Source organism: Callospermophilus lateralis, chromosome 5 (genome assembly GCF_048772815.1).
Source record: "Callospermophilus lateralis isolate mCalLat2 chromosome 5, mCalLat2.hap1, whole genome shotgun sequence".
NCBI classification, from domain to species: Eukaryota; Metazoa; Chordata; class Mammalia; order Rodentia; family Sciuridae; genus Callospermophilus; species Callospermophilus lateralis.
In genome coordinates this window covers 4,499,019-4,519,862 of record NC_135309.1, presented here as the reverse complement: position 1 = coordinate 4,519,862, position 20,844 = coordinate 4,499,019, and the positions used below count along the sequence as shown (strand labels likewise).

General features: G+C 37.1%; 1 protein-coding gene and 1 long non-coding RNA gene across 2 annotated transcripts; both read right to left on the bottom strand.

Annotated features, from left to right (window-relative positions):
* Positions 1–5,962: 5,962 nt before the first annotated feature.
* LOC143641664 (uncharacterized) lies at positions 5,963–13,206 on the bottom strand. Its single transcript, XR_013155459.1, has 4 exons — positions 13,033–13,206; positions 9,666–9,772; positions 8,471–8,608; positions 5,963–6,031 (listed from the first exon to the last, which is right to left on the bottom strand). It is a non-coding gene; the product is annotated as an uncharacterized LOC143641664 (long non-coding RNA).
* Positions 13,207–19,093: 5,887 nt separating this feature from the next.
* LOC143641698 (olfactory receptor 2C3-like) lies at positions 19,094–20,026 on the bottom strand. The gene has a single exon (XM_077109425.1). The coding sequence runs from the start codon at positions 20,024–20,026 to the stop codon at positions 19,094–19,096; it is 933 nt and encodes a 310-aa protein (XP_076965540.1).
* Positions 20,027–20,844: the final 818 nt, after the last annotated feature.

Here is a 20,844-nt window from a genome sequence, read left to right as displayed (position 1 = left end):
GTACACAAATTATGCATCAGCTGATGAATCACAATGGATTCAAAACAATTTAAAAAATAAAATAATCAGGAAACAATCTAAGAAGTGAAAGACCTCTATTATGAAAATTACCAAACACTAAAGAAAGAAATTGAAGAAGACCATAGAAGATGGAATATTTCAAATGTTCATGGATTGGCAGGATTAATGTTACCAAAATTGACATACTACCAAAATGCTATAGTTTTAATGCAACTCCTATTAAAATGTCAATGATATTTCACAAAGAAATAGAAAAAGCAGACATAAAAATTCACTTGGAAAAACAAGAAGCCCAGAATATTCCAAACAATCCTTAGTGAAAAAAAGTGAAGGAGACAGCAGACATCACAAGGTCCGATCTCAAATTATACTATAGTGCTACGAAAAAAAGACATCACAAAGACAATAATCACATACATACTGTCTTGTTAATCTAGACAAAGGCACCAACAACATACATTAAAAGAAAAGACAGCCTCTTAAACAAATGGTACTGAGAAAACTGGAAGTATGCATGTGGCAGAATCAAATTGAACCCCTACCCCTATCCCTGCACAAAACTCAACTCAGAATACATCAAGGAACTAGGCATTAAACCAGACATCCTGTACCCACTAGAAGAAAATATAGGCCCAACTTTCCATCATCTTGTCTTAGGAACTGACTTCCTCAACAAGACTTCTAAATTGCAACAAATAAAATCAAGAATCAATAAATGGGAAGGTAACAAAGTAAAAAGCTTTCTCACAGGAAAGAAAAGTATCAAGAACATGAACAGAGAACCTACAAAATGGGAGAAAATCTTTACCACCTGCACCTCAGAACATTAGTCTTCTGGATAGATAAAGAATTCAAAACAAACCAGCACAGCAAGCTGAAAGAGGAGGATCAGAGTTCAAATCCAGCTTCAGCAATGGTGAGGCACTGAGCAACTCTATGTCTAAATAAAATGCAAAACAGAGCTGGGTATGGGGCTCAGTGTTAGAGAGCTAGCCTTGCAGGTGTAAGACCATGTGTTTGATCTTCAGCACTACATAAAAATAAATAAATAAATAATAAACAAGTAAATAAGTAAATTGTGTCCATCTACAACAAAAATAATAAAAATAAAATAAAATAAAACATAGGGCTGGGGATGTGGCTTAGTGGTTGAATGCCCCTGAGTTGAATCCCCACTACTTGCCCCCATGAAAAAAAAATCAAAAACTTAACACACACACACACACACACACACACACACACACACAGCCCAATATAGTTAATATTCTCTTCTAGTGGTCATAGGATGTCAATAAATGTGCAAAGGATCTGAAACTGGTTGTTTACAGAACAAGAAATACAATTGGTGAGCAAATATACTTTTAAAATGCTCAATATCCAACCAGCAGTGTATGAGGGTACCCTTTTCCCACATCCTCACCAGCATTTGTTGTTGTTTGTCTTCATCATGGCTGCCATTCTTACTGAAGTGAGATAGTATCTTAGGGTAGTTTTAATTTCTCTTTCTCTAATTGCTAGAGATGGTGAGCATTTTTTCATATATTTGTTGATTGATTGTATATCCTCTTCTGAGAAGTGTCTGTTCAGGTCCTTGGCCCATTTGTAGATTGGATTATTTCTGTGTGTGTGTGTGTGTGTGTGTGTGTGTGTGTGTGTGTGTGTGTTTAGATTTTTGAGTTCTTTGTATACCCTAGAGATTAGAGCTCTATCTGATGTGTGAGTGGTAAAAATTTGTTCCCAGGATGTAGGCTCCCTATTCACCTCACATATTATTTCTCTTGCTGAGAAAAAACTTTTTAGTAGGAATTCATCCCATTTGTTAATTCTTGGTTTTAACTCTTGTGCTATAGGCATCTTATTAAGGAAGTTGGGGCCTAGCTCACATGAGGAAGATTAGGGCCTACTTTTTCTTCCATTAGATGCAGAGTCTCTGGTTTAATTCCTAGACCCTTGATCCATTTTGAGTTAACTTTTGTGCATGGTGAGAGATAGGGATTCAATTTCATTTTGTTGCATATGGATTTCCAGTTTTCCCAACACCATTTGTTGAGGATGCTATATTTTCTCCAGTGCATGCTTTTAGTACCTTTGTCAAAGATAAGGTAGTTGTACTTTTGTGGGTTAATCTCTGTGTCCTCTATCCTGTACCATTGGTCCACCAGCCTGTTTTGGTGCCAGTACCATGCTGTTTTTGTTACTATTGCTCTGTAGTATAGTTTAAGATCTGGTATAGTGATACCATCTGTTTCACTCTTCCTGCTTAGAATTTCTTTTGCTATTCTGGGTCTCTTATATTTTCAGATGAATTTCATAATTGCTTTTTCTATTTCTGTGAGGAATGTCATTGGGATTTTGATCAGAATTGCACTGCTGGTGAGGTTGTAAATTGGTGCAGCCAATTTGGAAAGCAGTATGGAGATTCCTTGGAAAACTGGGAATGTAACCACCATTTGACCCAGCTATTCCTCTTCTTGGACTATACCCAAAAAACCTAAAAACAGCATACTACAGGGACTCAGCCACATCAATGTTTATAGTAGCACAATTCACAATAACTAGACTGTAGAGCCAACCTATATGCCCTTCAATGGATGAATGGATAAAAATATGTGGCATATATACACAATGGAATATTACTCAGCACTAAAAAATAATAAGATCATGGCATTTGCAGAGAAAAGGATGGCATTAGAGCAGATTATGCTAAGTGAATTTAGCCAGTCCCCAAAAAACAAATGCCAAATGTCTTCTCTGATATAAGGGGGGTGACTCAAAATGGGGAAGAGAGGAAAAGCATGGGAAGAAGATTACCTATACACAGGGAAGAGGGGTGGGAGGGAAAGGGTGGGAGAAAGGGAATTGCACGGATGGTGGAAGGAGAGCCTCATTGTTATACAACCTACATGTATGAAGAAGTGAGAAAACAAAGGAATAGTGCTACCTTAGATTAAGAAGAGAGAAGTGATGGGAGGGGAGAGAAGAGGTTGGAAAGATAGGAAGGATATTAGAATGGAATAGACATTATTATTATTGGTGTATATAGGTGAATGCATGATCAATGTGAATCTACAACCTGTATACTCAGAAAAATGAGATATTGTATCTCATGTGGTTTAAATGTATGATATGTCAAGGTCATTCTACTGTCATGTGTAACTAACTAAAACAAATAAAAATAAAAAATGAATTGTAGTGCAAAAAAAGTATATGTAAAATGGCATAAATTGACATAAACATACTTTATATTCAGAGGTAAAATTGTGCTTTATATGTGTAATAAGGATTGTAGTGCATTCCACTGTTGTCGTGCACTTAAAAAATTATAAAATCAATTAAAAGTAGGAAAAAAACCACAAAATGCTAAATTTCTCTAGAAATTAGAAAACGCAAATTAAAACTACATTGATATTCCATTCTTGGTTCAGTCAAAATAGGAATTATCAAGAATACAAATAACAATAAATGATGGAGAGAATGTGAGAAAAAAGTTACACTCATACTTTGCTAGTGAGACTGCAAATTGGTGCAAGTACTCTGGAAAACAGTATGGAGATTCCTCTGAAAATTTGGAATGGAAACACCATTCAACCAGTTATCACCCCAGTTGAATCTTGATTTTATTTGTTGCAATTTAGAAGTCTTGTTGAGGAAATAAGTTCCTAAGTTGACATGATGGAGAGTTGGGCATATAAATATATATCTCCAAGGGACTTTAAATCAATATACTACAGTGACACAGCTACATCAATGTCTACAGCAGCCCAATTCACAATAGTTAAGCTATGGAAACAACCTAGGTGAGCTTCAAAAGATGAAGAGTGAAATTTATGGCACTTGCTGGTAAATGAATGGAACTTGAGACTACTATATTTACTGAAATAAGCCAATACCAAAAAAACCCAAAGGCCAAAAGTTCTCTCTGATCCTAAATAGAATCAGATGTAGCCCATGTATGTAAAAAATACACTCTACTGTCATACATATCTAAAAAAATAAAATAAAACCTGGTGTTGAAAAAAATTAAAAATAAGAACAGCGATAAAAAGCTTTAACCTAACATACACATTTAGTAATGGAAAGAGATGGCTAAAATTCAGTGGTCTGGACACACTAAAGCAAGACTAGAAATAAATGAAGAAACTCTTACAGAATTATGCGAGTTTGAGATCTTCATTTATGCAGGTTCTCAGCCTAGGTAGCTCCCATATATTTGAAGACATCATATTATTAACAAGTATGGAGGAACCACCACAGAAAATGCATTTCAGATACTCTACTGCCTATATCACTATTTCACTAACATGACTCCACTCTCACAACACTGACAAAGAAAGTTGTTACTTAACATTGCAAGCTATCACCACTCAGGAGTCACAGATAAGACATAGGAAACTACAATAGAGACACCATTTGGAAAATACTTCAACGTCACACACTTAATCAATAGCATAAGACACATCATCCAGGGAAAACAGTTTCCTAAGCAGACACTCAAATAAATGTGGAAAAGATATATATCCCTGAAGATGTACAAATTTCAATATAGAAATATAAGAAAGATAAAAAGCAAAGTAGCATGACTGTTTTATAGTTAATTACCCTAGAAACTATTTCCAAAGATAATGCAATATACAAAAATGCCAGAATAAAATTCAAAAAAATGTTAAAATAGTGAATTATTTCAAAGATGAAGCAAAGAGAAACTGAGTAGATTAAGGGAAAACAATGCAGGGCATGAAAGAACAATTCAATACAGATTCTGAAAAAGAATCAATTAGAAATCTTGAAAATAAAGAGCTCAATACCTCAAATAAATATATCCATTTTAAGTTAGACCCATAGACTAGATCAAGTGAAAGAAAAAAATACAGAGCTTGAAGTTGATGATGAAATATCACATTCAGACAATATCAACAACAATCAAAATAATTGTAAACAAATTACAAAACCACTAGACACAATTCATAGATACTTTTGTGAATCACTGGTACACATAATGGAGAAGAGGTACAGGCTACAGGCAATGAAAGCTTTCTCAGTGAATACAAGAAACTATTTCTTATATCTTGTGAAAGTTATGGACATCCAGGTATAAGATTTTAGAATACCAAATGGACATGGCCCGAAAAGAACTTCTTCAAATCATAGTCTATAAAATTACCAAAGGTACACTGAAATCTATAATAAGGGCCAAAGCAATTATAAACACATCAGAAAAATATTAGATTTCTGAGTAGAAATTTTAAGGCCCAGGAAATGGTATATTTAAAACCCCAAATAAAAATGTTAAAAAAGAAACAAAGACGATAATTGTAAAATGGATGGAAAGGGTGGTCATCATGTTAAGGTGAAAAAATCAGAAACAAAACCCCAATTATCACATTCTCTCCCTAACATGTGGAATCTGGGAAGAAAATAAGAATGACTAGAATATGATGGAGGGAATACTAAGGAAGAGGGAAGGTAACTGGGGATGAAAAAGGGAGTAGAGGGGAAAATGGAAGTAAGGAGAGTGGTCAGGATTCAAGTATTGTATATGTGTGTATAGAAATATCACTGTGAAATTCACTAATGTAGGCACTCAATAGGAGCTGATATTAACAGTCGACAAGAACACCTGGTTTTATAACAAGTCCAATCTGCTATCATGTGACCATATACGAAACAGAATGTATAATTTAAAAATATTCTTACTTCTGCAAAGACATAAAATTTCAGGGTCAAAATTAATGTAAAATTTCTTCAGACAATATCATTTAGATGATAAATTTCTTATAGTTAATTATTAAGATATCCTGGATTCTATATGACCAAGAAAGATATAAAAAATATGAATGGAATTTGAACATTTATTTTTTTCCACTCTTCTTTTGTGATCAAACATTCTTACTCTTATTTTCACAGGGCATGAACACCAAAAGTAACTCATTTTTTTTAAGTCTTACCTGGATTGAAATTTACTGATGTTCTAGATTGTGCTTTCATGTATTGAAGAATTAAATTCCTGTTACTGTATTTGAAAAAAGTAATAAAATTGGTATTTTAACACTCATATGAAAACACTGACCAAATATAATTCAATACTTAATAATGTTTTAGATCTAGTATCAGAACTTTTTCATATGCTCTCCTAATCTGTATGCCCTATAAACATTTTGTTAACTTGAAAATTATTTGTACAATGTTTGTTTTTTTCTGTTTTGTGAGATGGTATTTCATGATGATGGTCAGGCTGATCTTAAATACCTGGGCTCAAGCAATTGTCCTGCCTCAGGCTCTTAAGTAGCTGGGGTAAATGCATGTGTCACTGCACCCATAGCTTGAAGTTAAAGAAGAAAAAAGATAAAATGATCATTAATTGAGAACAGGACAGGTAAATACATTAACTAGTGTAGCTTGAACTCAGAAAATGTCTTGTCTCTGTAAAAATTAGTTTTTTGTTCTTGTGCAACTTCTTTCTCTTAGGCTTAAGGCCTTTTAAAAAATAAGGGTTGTATCACTTTAGTTCACCAGGTTATTATGGAGATTTACTAAGATAATATTGAAACATGTTAAGCAAAATAGTAAAATAATGGCATACTTAACAACTTACAATCTCAGCTAGAACTAATGTGCATTTTTCATAGGTTCTAATATTCAAAAGTTAAAATTATTTTAAAAAATGCTTGAGTCCTAATTTTCATGATCAATTGGGCTCTTCTTTGTGCTTTATAACTCAAAGCAAATCAGCAATTAATTTATAACTATTTATAAATATCTCCTTAAATTAGAGAATATAATCATCCCCTTCTGTGAGACTAATCAATAATAACAAAGGCAAGAAATTAACAAATGCCAAAAACTTGGACTACTACTATTTCTTCTCTACCTAGTTGAACAGAATCAGCAGATAAGTGTAGCTACATTTCCATGTTGATCTCCAACTGACTTGGAACACAAAATTTTCTTTAAAACTATGGATACTGAGGAGTCATGATGGGGCTTAGCTCTCTTAGATTCAATAAATCTGCTTAATCTATTCCTTTTGAGGCAGACCTTAATAAATGCTGAAAACTTTAGGCAGCGATTCCAACAGCTTGAAAATTGCCATTACTTGGGAAAACTACTAGAAATGCCAATCTAAATTGGCACTCACCATGGAAAACAGTGATGTGGAACCCCCTGCAGTCGAAGGAAATCTATTTCAAGGGATGGAAGGATTTGGGGCACAGATCTGTTAGCCAAGAAGACAGAAAACTCTGATCTCTTCCAGAGATTACTTGAAGCTTTACTTGAAGCTTTCTAATAGATTTGAATGATTTTAATTTTATGACAGAAAAAGACAAAGTCCTAAAAGGATAATGCACCAAAAAGGGCAAGGCTAATATGGGGATTCCACATAAGGTTCCTAAAAGGGGGACAGGGTCAGAGTGCTTAGTATTTGTTGGCCAAAGCTAGAGGCCAAGCTGTCAAAGCAGAGTGCTTCTGCTAGGAAACAACTGTTGAATAAAAAAGCATAAGTGCATGAGAACTAAAAAAAGTGTTGAGTCTAAGTGTGGGTTACCATGAAGGCTCAGGGATTGAATCAGTCAGGATATTTTGAAATAAAAGCTCTTCACTACCAGACTGCAGGTCCAGGTCTGGCAGAAACACCACAGCAACAGAACTGACAGAGACAAAGGAACAATTTAAAAATCTATTTATTCCCCTCCATCTGACTACAGAATTATCTTCCTTACACTTCAAGGATATCATTAGGTCCTTGATAAATTAAAGGGGGATGGTAGAATAGCTAACTTCAGCTAAACAGGGAATTTCAAGACTCAAATAGCAAATTATAAAATCATAGGTGTGATACTATCTGTCCCTGTGAGGAGGGGTTATGCTTGAAATGAATTGGATAATGCTGGAAACCCTAAGGATGAAGGTTTACAAAGTCCTAAGATATTAGGTAGAGGTATATCTCAGTGGTAGGAAAATTTCCCAGCATGCATGAGAAGAAAAAGAAAGGAGAGGGGAAGAGAGAAGAGAACAAACCTTGAAGGTGACTCATGCACACATCACTACTTATTTTTTTTAAAATAACTAATCCATTTTAATTATGTATATATGACAGTAGAGTGCAATTTGATTCATTGGACACAACTGCAACAACTTTCATTTCTGATTTTACAGGATGTACCATTGCATCCTATATGCAGTCATACCTGTACCAAGGTAATAATGTCTATCTCACTCCACCATCTTTCTTGCCTCCATTACCCCTCCATCCTTCTCTTTGCCCAATCAAAGTATCATCACTGCTTCTTGGCTACACTTTGAAGGGTTTCTGACTAATGAACTGTCCTAACTCACTACGGTTCCATACATAGTAATGCTATGAAATCTCACCTCATATATAAGATGCAACAGGTGTAACTATTGTGGATATACAGCTAATGTTGATTAGTATTGTAATGTAAATACTTACTCAGTATTTCCACTAGCAATGGCATAAGACAAGGCAATCTCTCCACAATTATCTGAAGCAGACACATTAACACCACATTGAAGAAGAAGCTCAGCTATGTGTGTTGATTTATGTTCCACAGCCAACATGAGGGCTGTTCTAAAATAAGAGAGATAACTTCAAATTTAGGTATTTTAATAAGTTTATTTAAAAAGCCATTGTAATACATTTTACCTCTTTGACATCTAGCTTTACATACACTAACAGACATATACATCTTGGAAGATCAAATCTTTATCTTTCTTTATCTTTCTAAATCATTTGTAAGTCTAAAAGGAAAACAAACACATAAAAAAATAAATCACGAGTCCCAAAAGAGGAGAGTTACAAACTTAAAGTCCTTCAATGAACGTTAATTATGATGAGGTCATTCATCTGGAGTTGGCAAAGATTTCAATGAATAAAGCTCCATTTCTTTCTTAGAGTGATGTAATATATTGTAACTCACAGTCAGCCAAAAGTCAAAGAGTAAAAAAGGTATTTGCAGGTACAACATAATAACAGCAGCACTGGTGATAATAATAATAATTGTTGCTTCAGTCATTCACTCTGAGAAGCATTTGCCAGGCATTGAAATCAATGCTACGTGTATAATCTTGCAACCAGATTTCAAGCATATGTTACACTCTTTTTCATTATAAATGTTCAAAATTTGTCAAGACTAATTAGACGTCACTTAGGAAAAATCTGAAATCAATATTCTACAAATGAAGTAATTTAAAGCAAATAGTCATATAAAGGAAAAAATAATTTTCAATGTCTATCTATACTCAACACAGCATTTCCAAAAGAAAACTATACCAGGAGAAGATGAAATATTACAGAAAATTTAAGAAGTTCAATACTGAATAAAAGCACAAACTAAAAGTCTATATTTTACAAAACTAACATGAAAACTCTAGCTAACTCAAGATTATGTGATCAACAAAATCAAATAGTAATCATCAGCCAATAATTATAAGGGCATGTGAATCATACTACATACTCTTATTTGTGTTGCTCAGTTTGAATAATTGCTTTTCTCCTCAATTTTAGTTTATGTTCATGAATTTCACTCTATTCCAATGATTATGTCATTCCCATTAATTTAATATTTTTCACTTGAGTGATTTTACTACAATATTAACCCTTTTCCAAAAAATATAAAGTACTATACCTTCCCTTATCATCAACTGCATGTATGTTTGCTTTATTCTTAATAAAAAATTCTACCATCATCCGTCTGTTTTTCTTTATGGCGAGTAAAAGTGGTGTTTGGCCACTCTGAAAAACAATAAATATAATTTATTCACAAAATTACTACTTTTCAACTGAAGTTAACCTTACAAAATACTGAATGAATATAAGCATATAATAATAATGTAAATTAAGTGTGGCCACTCTCTTCTCTTCCCATTCTGCTTCCATACGTGCTGCTATTTCATTTTGAGATGCCTCTCCTCTGCCTAGAGTGGCCACATGAACTCCAGAGTTTCTAAGACTCCTTCATACGTTCACTGTTTCCATGGATCTTTGCCACTGTCCAGCATTCATCATGGCATCTTGGAGTTATGTAACATGAACCCTCCTCAACCAAGAGCATATTTAGGACATAAACTGTATTTTATATCCCAATAGCCCCATTCCCTAATGCATATTAGTAAAGGTTATAAGTATTATATTTCATTAACAAGCCAAATTCTCAACCCACTAGTAGGGTGTATAAATCATATTCTGAAGAACATCTACTTTTCCAGAAATACCAAGCAGTATAGAAAATATTCCTTGTTTTACTGTTAGAAAAAATTTACACAACTGTGCATTGTGAGTCCAGAAGTACAGAAATAGCTTTTCCATTGCTTAACACCTACTTGACACCGATTTTTTATTGGAGATATTCACATGTGAACAATTGAAGTTACAGGAATATATTTCTGAGAGCTTTCCAGCAACATGGAAGTTTTCTCCATGTTATACAAGTCCACTTGATTCCTTTTTATTTATGAAATCAGAATCCCAGATTCCAATGTAAGGAATTTCTGCTTAAAATTGATAGAGTCTGAGTAAACTATGTTGCTTTTTCATAATTGTTCCTGTGTCTTCTCTTATTATAAGTTGAAAGATATTTATCTTACATGTCAGAAAGTTCAATACAAAAATATATTATTTTTATGCAATTGGAAAAAATTTTTCCAACTAATCCACTGAGAGGGGATTAACAAAGAGAAATAACCAACTCAAAAAAAAATTATCGCAAAGCTGGGATTATGGCTCAGTGGTAGAGCACTCACCTAGCACATGTGAGGCCCTGGGTTTGATCCTCAGCAGCACATAAAATAAATAAAATCAATGTATTGTGTCCAATAAGAATTAAAATATAAATATTTTTTAAAACTCCAAGAAAACAAACAAAAAAACCACCCAGTCAATAACTGAGCAAAAGAACTAAACAGAAATTTCTCAAAAGAAACACAAATGTCCAAACTATATATAAAAAAGTCTTCTACATCTTTAGCAATTATGTTAATGCAAATAAAAACTACCCTAAGACTTTATCTTACTCCAGCCACAATGGTAATTATCAAGAACACAAACAGTAATATATACTGGTAAGAATGTGGGGCTGGGGATGTGGCTCAAGCGGTAGTGCGCTCGCCAGGCATGCCTGTGGCCCGGGTTCGATCCTCAGGACCACATACAAAGATGTTGTGTCTGCTGAAGATGAAAAAAGTAATAATAATAAATATTAATTCTCTCTCTCTCTCTCTCTCTCTCTCTCTCTCTCTCTCTCTCCCTGGTTAAAAAAAAGAATGTGGGGGTAAGGCACATGTTTACACTGTTGGTGGGACTACATACTAGTACAACCACCCTGGAAAAACTTTGGAGATTCCCCAAAATCTAAGATGGGAACCACAACATGAAACAGCTATCCCATGACTCAGTATTTTCCCAAAATTAGTAAAACAAAATTTTACATGTAACTGTATATTAATACCGTCACACGTGTGTTTACAGTAGTACAATTCACAACAGGTAAATTATGAAATTAAACCAAGTACCTGTGAATGGATGAAAGGATTAAGAAATTCTGGTGCACATACATACAATGGAGTATTACTCAGCCATAAAAATACATTATGTCATTTGTTGGTAAATGAGTTGGTATCCAAGAATATCATGCTAAGTGAAATAAGTCAAATAAGAAACTCAAAGGTAAAATGTTTCATATGTGGAAGCTGGAGTTAATTAAAGAAAAAGAAATGAAGAACAGAATATCAAAAGATGTAAAGAAGATCATTAGTGTAGAAAAAGAAGATGGAGAGGCACAGAGATAATGAAAAAGGGAAGGCAATGAAGAAGGAAATCTTTAAAATTCATGTTATATGCATATATAAATATACCACAGGTAATTGCACCCTTATGTATAAGTAAAAAAGAATCAACCAAATATAAATAAATAGACAGGTGAAAGGAGGTCCAGGAGAATAGGAGGGGAGAATGGAGGAGGAGGGGTAGACAGATGGAAAAGAGGAAATCAATGACTCAACTGGAATTCCATGCATGTAAGATTTTGGGGGAATGAATTCAACTACTATGTAAAACTATAAACTCTAATAAAAATAACATTGAAAATGTATTCTCACTTGTAATGACAATCCTGGTAACATAATGATTGGTTATTTTCCAAAATTCTTTTTATTCTCATCTACTTTAATTGCTACTTAAAGTTACTTATAATTTTAGGCAAAATTTAATTCAGAAATTTTGTGTATCATCAAGATTTATGCTGATCTACACAGATTACTTGTAGCATCATAAAAGGCACTAAACATTTGCACTTTAAGGAACAAAGCTGAAGACTGATTCATAGTACAGCTGGTGAAATCCATGAGTTATCTACTTCTAGCAATAATTTATCCATTCTAGCAATGAGTGACATAATCAGCCTTTCAAAAATTCCAGTGGGAACATGATTTTTATAGTATATATAGAGAAAACTATTTAACTTCCAAATTCTAAATTCAAACACTTAATCCCATTTGCAAAAGATTCATAATATATTATGTAGTCCATATTCTTGTATATCAGTAGAAAACACCATGAAATCTTTATCACACTATATTTAAAAAGAGGAGCTGTAACCTCATTTATACAGGCAAAGTAGGTGATTGGGAGTAAGTGCTGCAGTTGCCAGAAGCAAACTGAAGAACATGTGTGCCCAGCATGTGGGAGGCAAACCATGCACACCACACCACACAGTACTATGGCTCAAGGGGACCGCATGAGGTTCCTTCACAGAAGCTTGAAGTTCAGATTTCTGCATGAGTCTCTTGAATTCTAAGTGTGGATTCAACTGATGGAGGCAAACTAAATACACACATGAACTACAAAAGAAGGAGGAAGAACACGAGGAGAACTCCCAACATTTACTAGTATTTAATAAAAAGAAAATTTGCTTATAATCAGTATTTTTTAACATGCATTACTGTTAATTTTAAGAAAAATTTTAAATATTTTGAAAATAATAGTGATTGATTATATACCATGTTTTTGGCTTCAATATCTGCGTTGGATGAAAGCAGTTTTGTTGCTATTAATGTGTTCCTATAAAAGATAACATAGTGGAGCGGAGTTTCACCCTTGTTGTTGTGAATATTTGGATTGGCACCATGTTCTAGAAGAATAATTGCACATTCCTCTTCCTCATATTGTAGGGCCTGTTGGTTTTAACCAAGAAATAGATTGTAAATTTTGGAAATCCAAGAAAAATATTTCACATTTTACTCATTAGTTATAACTAAATGGTATTAACCAATTTTTCTTCTAAGCATTTCATCAAATTCATTTCCTGAAAAACCACTGGTATATCTACCTTCATCAATGGTGTGTTGCCATCACTGTCACACAAGTTGACATTGCATTTCCTCTTCACTAGAAGAGCCACCACTGCTGGATTGCCATAGGCACAGGCATAATGTAGAGGTGTTCTGTGCAAGTAAGAAGCTTTATTAGGAATTCATAAGGTACCTTTTGAAATATACAACTATTTATGCAATTATAAACATTAAGTAGCTCATAATTCCTCTATTTTCTTATGAAGAAAGTACAATATTTAGTAGCTGTCATTACTTATTTTATTAATGAATGATCAGCCTATGCCACTGACATTTTCTTCTTATTTCTTGTTTCTGATACTGCTGGGGATTGCACCCTGGGTTACTCAACTAATGAGTCATATCCTAAGCACATTTTTATTATATAAACAATTTTCATGCAGGGTCTCACTAAGTTGCCCACTGTGGTCTTTTTTTTAATTAATTTTTATTGTTGGTTGTTCAAAACATTACATAGTTCTTGATATATCATATTTCACACTTTGATTCAAGTGGGATATGAACTCCCATTTTTACCCCGTATACAGATTGCAGAATCACATCAGTTGCACATCCATTGATTTACATATTGCCATACTAGTGTCTGTTGTATTCTGCTGCCTTTCCTATCCTCTACTATCCCCCCTCCCCCTTCCCCTCCCCTCTTCTCTCTCCACCCCCTCTACTGTAATTCATTTCTCCCCCTTATATTTTCCCACTGTGGTCTTAAACGTCCAATGCTCTTGCCTCAGCATCCTAAGTCACTGGAATCATGGGTATGTGTGACTGTGCCTGGTTCCATTGATTTTACTTATTTTTGTTTGCTTTGTTTTCATATTGCTGGGGATAGAACCCAGGCCTGAAGCATTCTAGGTAAGGAAGGGCTCTACCACAGAACCACATCCCCAGAGCAGAGCAGCCCACTTGCCTAGAAAGAAGATGAACTTGAGATTTAGTTCATCTTGAGTTTGAATTCTACTTTAGACTCTATGATGTACTAGTTATCCCAGAGTCTTACTCTCCCTCAATTTCCTAAAAAAGTAAGGATTAAAATGAGTATCTCCCTGAATACTACCAAAATGCTTTATGGAGAATCTATATAAAACATTTGAAGATTTTGTAGCAACAGCAACAGCTCCATAATTGGTAGCTATTGTAATCAATATTATTGCTTTTTATCAACTAAGAGTATTTCAATTAATAAGTTAGTAGTATTGTAGTGAGTTTTAAAAATATATTTTTAAAACTATGTATTTCAATGAGTCTAAGAGGATTTTTTTTCTTATCATTTTAACAACACTGACAATGGAATCCCACTAATAATTTGGGCTGCATTACAACTATAATTGGCAGCATTTATTTTTTTCTTCATAAACAAAATAAAGAACCACCATAATTCATGGTGCCTTACCTTAAGTGAAATGTGAGTCAAACAATAGATTTATGGCAGTTCTCATGACATGGATGGCATTTAAATTCAGTTTTAAAAGTATGATAGGTAAAGTAGGCTGAATAATAACAGTAAAAGGCCAAACCGAAAGCAAACTTAATGCCAAAGGAAAAAGAACCCAAATGAATTAGTATGGTTAAATTAATTCAGTATTTATTTATATGGGATTTATATATAAATCAGGTATTTTCAATGTTCAGTATTTAATACTGTCTTAATTTTTCACAAGGGACTTTTACAATTTCTTACCTCTATGAATGCATGATTGAAAAGGAGGAAGAAATGTTTCATTTGAAATTGAGTCCTATCACGTCAGTTTTAATTAACTGGTCACACCTAGAAAGTTTTTATGTAAGAGTTCTCTGAGATAGTAGAATGTGTCAAATACAAAATAAGTAGCTGTGCCGTTCTTGTGCATTAAAAACGTATTCATTTTATGAGTACAAATGAATAGAATTAAAGAATAATTCTTTAATGCTTTACTTTATAAAAGTTTCACTTAAAAATACTAAAGTTGAGAAGTTTAGTATTTTTATGTGAAACTTTTATAAAGTAAAGCAATATTTTTTCAGGAGTAATAATCTTTCATACTTGCTCTCTTCTATACTCACCAAAACAAAATTATTAACCTATAATTGCATATGTAAAATAAAATATACATATATAAGAAATGTATGTGTAGTAATATATACAATAGATGAAATGCACTATAGGACATCTATATAGAAATGTACTAGAAGAAAACATAAATGCTTTCTTCATGTTGGCAAAGGCGTTCTAAAAAATAATGAATTTGAAAGAAGACTTCTTTTTTTCCTACCTCTCTTTTGAAAATTTATTATGTTGATGGTGATGACAATGTTATTGTTGTTGTTTTGCTGGTGATTGCACCCTTACCCTTTGCTTTGACATGCAAGAAGTGCTCTAACACTGAGCTACATTTCCAACCTTGGAATTCTAATTTAATCAGATAAAATATTCTTAATTTTACAGATGCTCAAGTGACAGTGACATATGAACATAGAAAAAATATTTATGTCCTTGGCAATAGAAGGAATTTAAGTCTAACAAATGAAATAAATTTCTCAGCTACAATATTTTGAAGATGAAGAATAGTGGTATTGGGCTGTTGATTATGGCTTGAGCTGTTTATTGCTCCTCAAATAGATGATTTAATGATAACTGCTGTGCCACATTTAAAACTCTGCATGCCACTACCTACCAATTCCATTTTACTCTCCTTCCAGATATTTGAGTATTCTTTTTATCCTGTTCCAGTCACTTATCTTTTGGCCATTGGCAAACAAGTAATTTGTGAAAGTTAATAATGTATTTTGATACACAGAATGGCAAGTCTTTGTTCATTGCAAACATTTTCTTAGTGTCATCATGACCCTAAATGACTGCGTGTGGAACTAAAAAATGTACAGATATTTTTATTTGTTTTTTGTGAAATTGATAACCACAAAGAGAGCTCACATTTGGTGTCAATGAGTATTCTAATGCACAAACCACAAGCAGGGCCTACCTTTGATACTCTTAGTCCCTTCAGAACAGAGTAGGGCAAGCTACAGTAGGGCAGCAGCAGGCAGCACTGTACAGACTAGGCACCCTTTGTGTGCTACCCCCTTGGCCCTGGTGACTGAGAGCTTGCACTGCCTGGATGCTCTCAACCAATGCTCTACTCTATATGCTTGTACAGATACACAGTAATGGATAACTACAGGAAAGGGTACTGGAACAGTGGAATCAGCAATTTTGGAATTTTGTGCAAGAAGCTTTTGGCAGATGCTTTTTTACTTTAGTCTAAAGTGATAACAAAATTGAAAAAGCATGCTGTGTTTGGTGTTTTGGAAAGTGTAAAAGCTGCCAGTGAACTCTAGTGTCCTCTGTGGAAAGGTAGTTAAAAGTAGTTAACTTCACTAACTGAAGTTAATGAAGTATTTGCAGAAAATTCAGGGCTTGTCAACACTGTTGTTATGAAAATGGTTAGATGATTAAGATGACACCAAGTTATCCTAAGAATTTCATAAATTAGTGAGTGAAGCATGTGAGAAATAAGTAAAATCTTATTTTTAGAGGTGGAAGACACACCCCTAAATATACTAGTGTGAAGGAATTTTAAAAATATAAAAAAGAAGAAAGAACATGGAGCCATCTTCCCAATTCAGAGTTCTTGTGAGGCTCTTGGGACACAACAGGTAATAGATTACATCTGAAAATTTTTCAATGCTTTTGAAAATGTGTACATTAAAATCTGTTGTGTGTATTTATTTAAAAAAAAATCAGTGACCTTATAGGGAAATTTTAAGTGTCTGGGAAACCAGTTAAAAATTTGGTTTTGTTTAGCTGCCCATTAGAAGTCCTGGGTACTGAACTTCCAAGGTGTGCAGGTCCTGGATATTGAGGACTCCACAGGATATTAAAGTTAAATATTCTGGTGAAAGGAGAACTGGTATCCTTTCTGCTCTGCTCCCATTGGCACAGCCTGGATGGTGCAGGCTTCAATTCCATCAGCCCATTGGTCCCTTACCCCTCAGTCCCTGGCCTCCCAAACCCTATTACCTATCTTTATGATCCGTGCGATCAACATGACATCCACGTCCCAGATAACGTTTAATTCTTCCAAGTTCACAATTTTTTGCAGCCTGGTGGATCTTCCCAAGAGGGTTATATCCGAAAAACTTGATTCCCAGGCTTATATAAATAAACTTTCTCCAGGCTCTATCCATCCTAAAGACAATTAGGTAAAACCTCTGTCAAGTGGCCTACCGAAGCAGGTTGCCACTACCTATCTGCCAACCAACTGGCAAAATAGTCGTTGCCAGGTGACACTGATAAACACAAATGCACATTCCACAATTTGCATGGCCCTAGGTGATTGGCTCCTGGAAGGTATGCCTCCTTTACTGTGATCAGCGCCTGGCTATTCTGTACAGACCCCACCAAGAACCGGGTGGGACTCCCCTGAGACCCCCCCAAGACCCATACAGTGAGTGAGATGCCCCACCAGAATCAGGTGGGCCTCAATGGTGGGCAGGTGAGAACCCCCCACACCCAGACCTGGGTGGGCAGGACTCATCCTCTCTGCCATTGCACAGCTGCCTATGTCCACAACAGGAAACAAAAACTGCACTCTTCCTATTACTTTATTCAGTAAATGGCAGAAAAGGAGATCCCTGACTTAAGATGTCCATTTAAAAAATCTGGAAAAATTCAGGAATGCATTTAACTTAAAACAACAGATTAGAAGAAAACAACAGAATAACTGCACCAAAAGCAATTTTAGTGTCACTCTGCTGCATCATCCTCTCCCTGACATAGCTCTGCTCAACACAAAGAGGGAGTAAGCAGCCCACCAGTTCCACTCAAAAGCAAAAGGAGAATAGTGTAACAACCATCACCCTAGGCTTTCCAGTGTAGTACCAAAATGTCCTGATTCAGTTTCTCCCAACCCAGATTACTGAGCAGAGAAGAATAGATGAGCTATTTGGAGATGACCTGAAACAAAGAAGAAGTGGTGCAACACATGGATCAACTTGCAGCTGAAGAAATCATGAAGAAATTTCCCAGGAGGAGGACTCCTCTCCACCCATCTGTGGCCCACAAACATCGTCTTCCTGGAGTGCACAGCGGGGCACGTCCCTCTACCCCACCACAAGGGGGTGCTGAGGCTCCACTATAGAGGTAGGACCACATCCTCAGCCCTCGGTTACAGGACTCACCCCAAGGGCCTCTCTCCTCCCAGAAGCAGGGGTTGGGGTGGCACGTCCCTACCCTCTGCTCCATAGTGGTTTACCTGGGACCCGCCTCTCTGAAGCCATCTAGGGCTCACCAAGATTGTCCTTGTCAGCAGAAACTCAGTTTAGTTGGAGGGGGCTTCCTGTGAATAACAGAAGAAACCCCTGAGACCCTCCCCACAAGAAAGTTAGTAGGTGTTAAGGAGATCACGCTGGGACGGGGGACAAGAAAAATATGTGGTTCTTATAAAACCCCAAAGCATTGGAGGTAAAAGTGTAAGCACACCTGTGGACTGACAAAGCCAGACTTCAAACTCAGGTCACACCCCAGAGCTCGGCAACCACCTAGCCTTTATTAGGTTATCAATGTCCACTCACTGAGTCACTGAAAGCACCCTCAAAGGCAGACATAATTACAAACAATGAACAGTGCAGCAGTAACAACACAGATGTGAAACACTGGTGCATATCAATGTCCACAGGACGGGCTGCCAGTCATCACACACATACACAGAGCATATGTAACTCTTCACGGTCACGATCAGCACACTCCCGGCAGGGCTCCAGCGCAGAATCTGAGTGCATTCTTCATGTCCCTGTTCCTCAGCGTGTAGATGAGGGGGTTCAGCATGGGGGTGGCCACGGTGTAGAAGAGAGCTATGAACTTGCCCTGCTCGTGGGAGCTGCTCTTGGCTGGCTGCAGGTACATGAAGAGGATGCTCCCATAGAACAAGGACACAACGGCCAGGTGGGAGGAGCAGGTGCTGAATGCTCTTCTCCGCCCTTCTGCTGACCGGATCTTCAACACAGCCTGGGCAATGTGTCCGTAGGACACCAGGATAAGGCCCAGTGGTAAGACCACAAAGATGAAGCTAGCAACGTACATCTCGACTTTGTTGAGCCTGGTGTCCACACAGGCCAGTTGCATAATGAGAGGCATCTCACAAAAGAAGTGGTCGATGCGATTGTGCCCACAAAGAGGCAGGAGCATGGTGAGCGTGGAGCCGACCATGCTGGTGGTCAGGCCCCCAAACCAGGAGGCAAAGGCCAGGCCAAGGCAGAGCTGTGGGTGCATGATGACAGTGTAGTGGAGGGGCTTACAGATGGCAGCATAGCGGTCATAGGACATGACGGCCAGGAGGACACACTCGGTGGCCCCCAGCCAGTGGGACACATAGAACTGCACCACACACCCTCCATAGCTTATGGTTTTCTGTGGTCCCCAGAGGTTGACCAGCAGTTGTGGGACAATGCTTGTGGTGAAGCTGATGTCTAGGAAGGACAGGTTGGCAAGAAAGAAGTACATGGGCGTGTGGAGGCGCACGTCCACACAGGTGACCAGGATGATGGTGGTATTGCCCAGGATAGACACCACATAGCACACCAAGACCACCATGAAGAGGATGGGCTCCAGTGAGGGGCGAGCAGAGAAGCCCAGGAGCACAAACACGGCAGGAGAACTTCCATTGGTCATTTCCAGCCTCTGACACCCAAAGGATGGGGCCAAAAGGCCACCCACGCTGGGGGCACAGGACATGATGCAGGAAACCATCTCACCACTTAGGAGCCAGCCTGCTCCCTGAGCTCTCAGAATGCTTCTGGATGGCTTTGCGTGGTCTTCCTGAGGCAGAGAGTCCGAGTGAGAGGCCTGGACAGGCATGGCCCAGGGAGATGTGGAGGTTCATGCATGACATTAGCACTGGTTCCACTGGAAAGGTCACTTGTACCAGCAGCATCTGGCCTGTGCCTGAGTGTGCAGTGACACGGGGGTGCAGCACCGGGCAGAGGGTGGTGTTCCATGTGACGAATGCAGGGCAGGAGACAAATCAGAGTCCTGCCAATCACACAACCAGCTTTGTCCGTGACATCTCCAGACTCACCCCTCCTTGCCACCCAGGGTCCTGCCTTCTGGCCATCCTGCGGCCATTTTCCACCTGAGGTTTGATCTGATACCCTAACTTGTCTCTGTGCTTCCTTTCCAAGTCTTCCCTCAAAACCAAGCAGGACACTAAGATGTGCTAGGACCACAGGACCTGTACCCACCCCAGGGCCTTGGTGCAGAGATGGCCCCTGCTCTACGCTCTGTATCAGCCAGCCTCCCATACTCTCACCCACTCCATCGTGGCATTTTCAATGGTGGCCTGTAATGCAGGCCCTCTTCAGTGCCCTCTCCACCTCTCCTCGCCTGCCCTCAGCCTTGGTGGCTACCACCCTCGGCCAGCTGCTCTGCCAGTACGCTGGACCATGTCTCACTCATAGACTACCAGTTCCCTGTGGGCTCAGTCCTTTGGT

Excerpts from the sequence above, each read along its gene's own strand:
- LOC143641698 (XM_077109425.1), bottom strand. The coding sequence starts at position 20,026 with ATGACCAATGGAAGTTCTCCTGCCGTGTTTGTGCTCCTGGGCTTCTCT.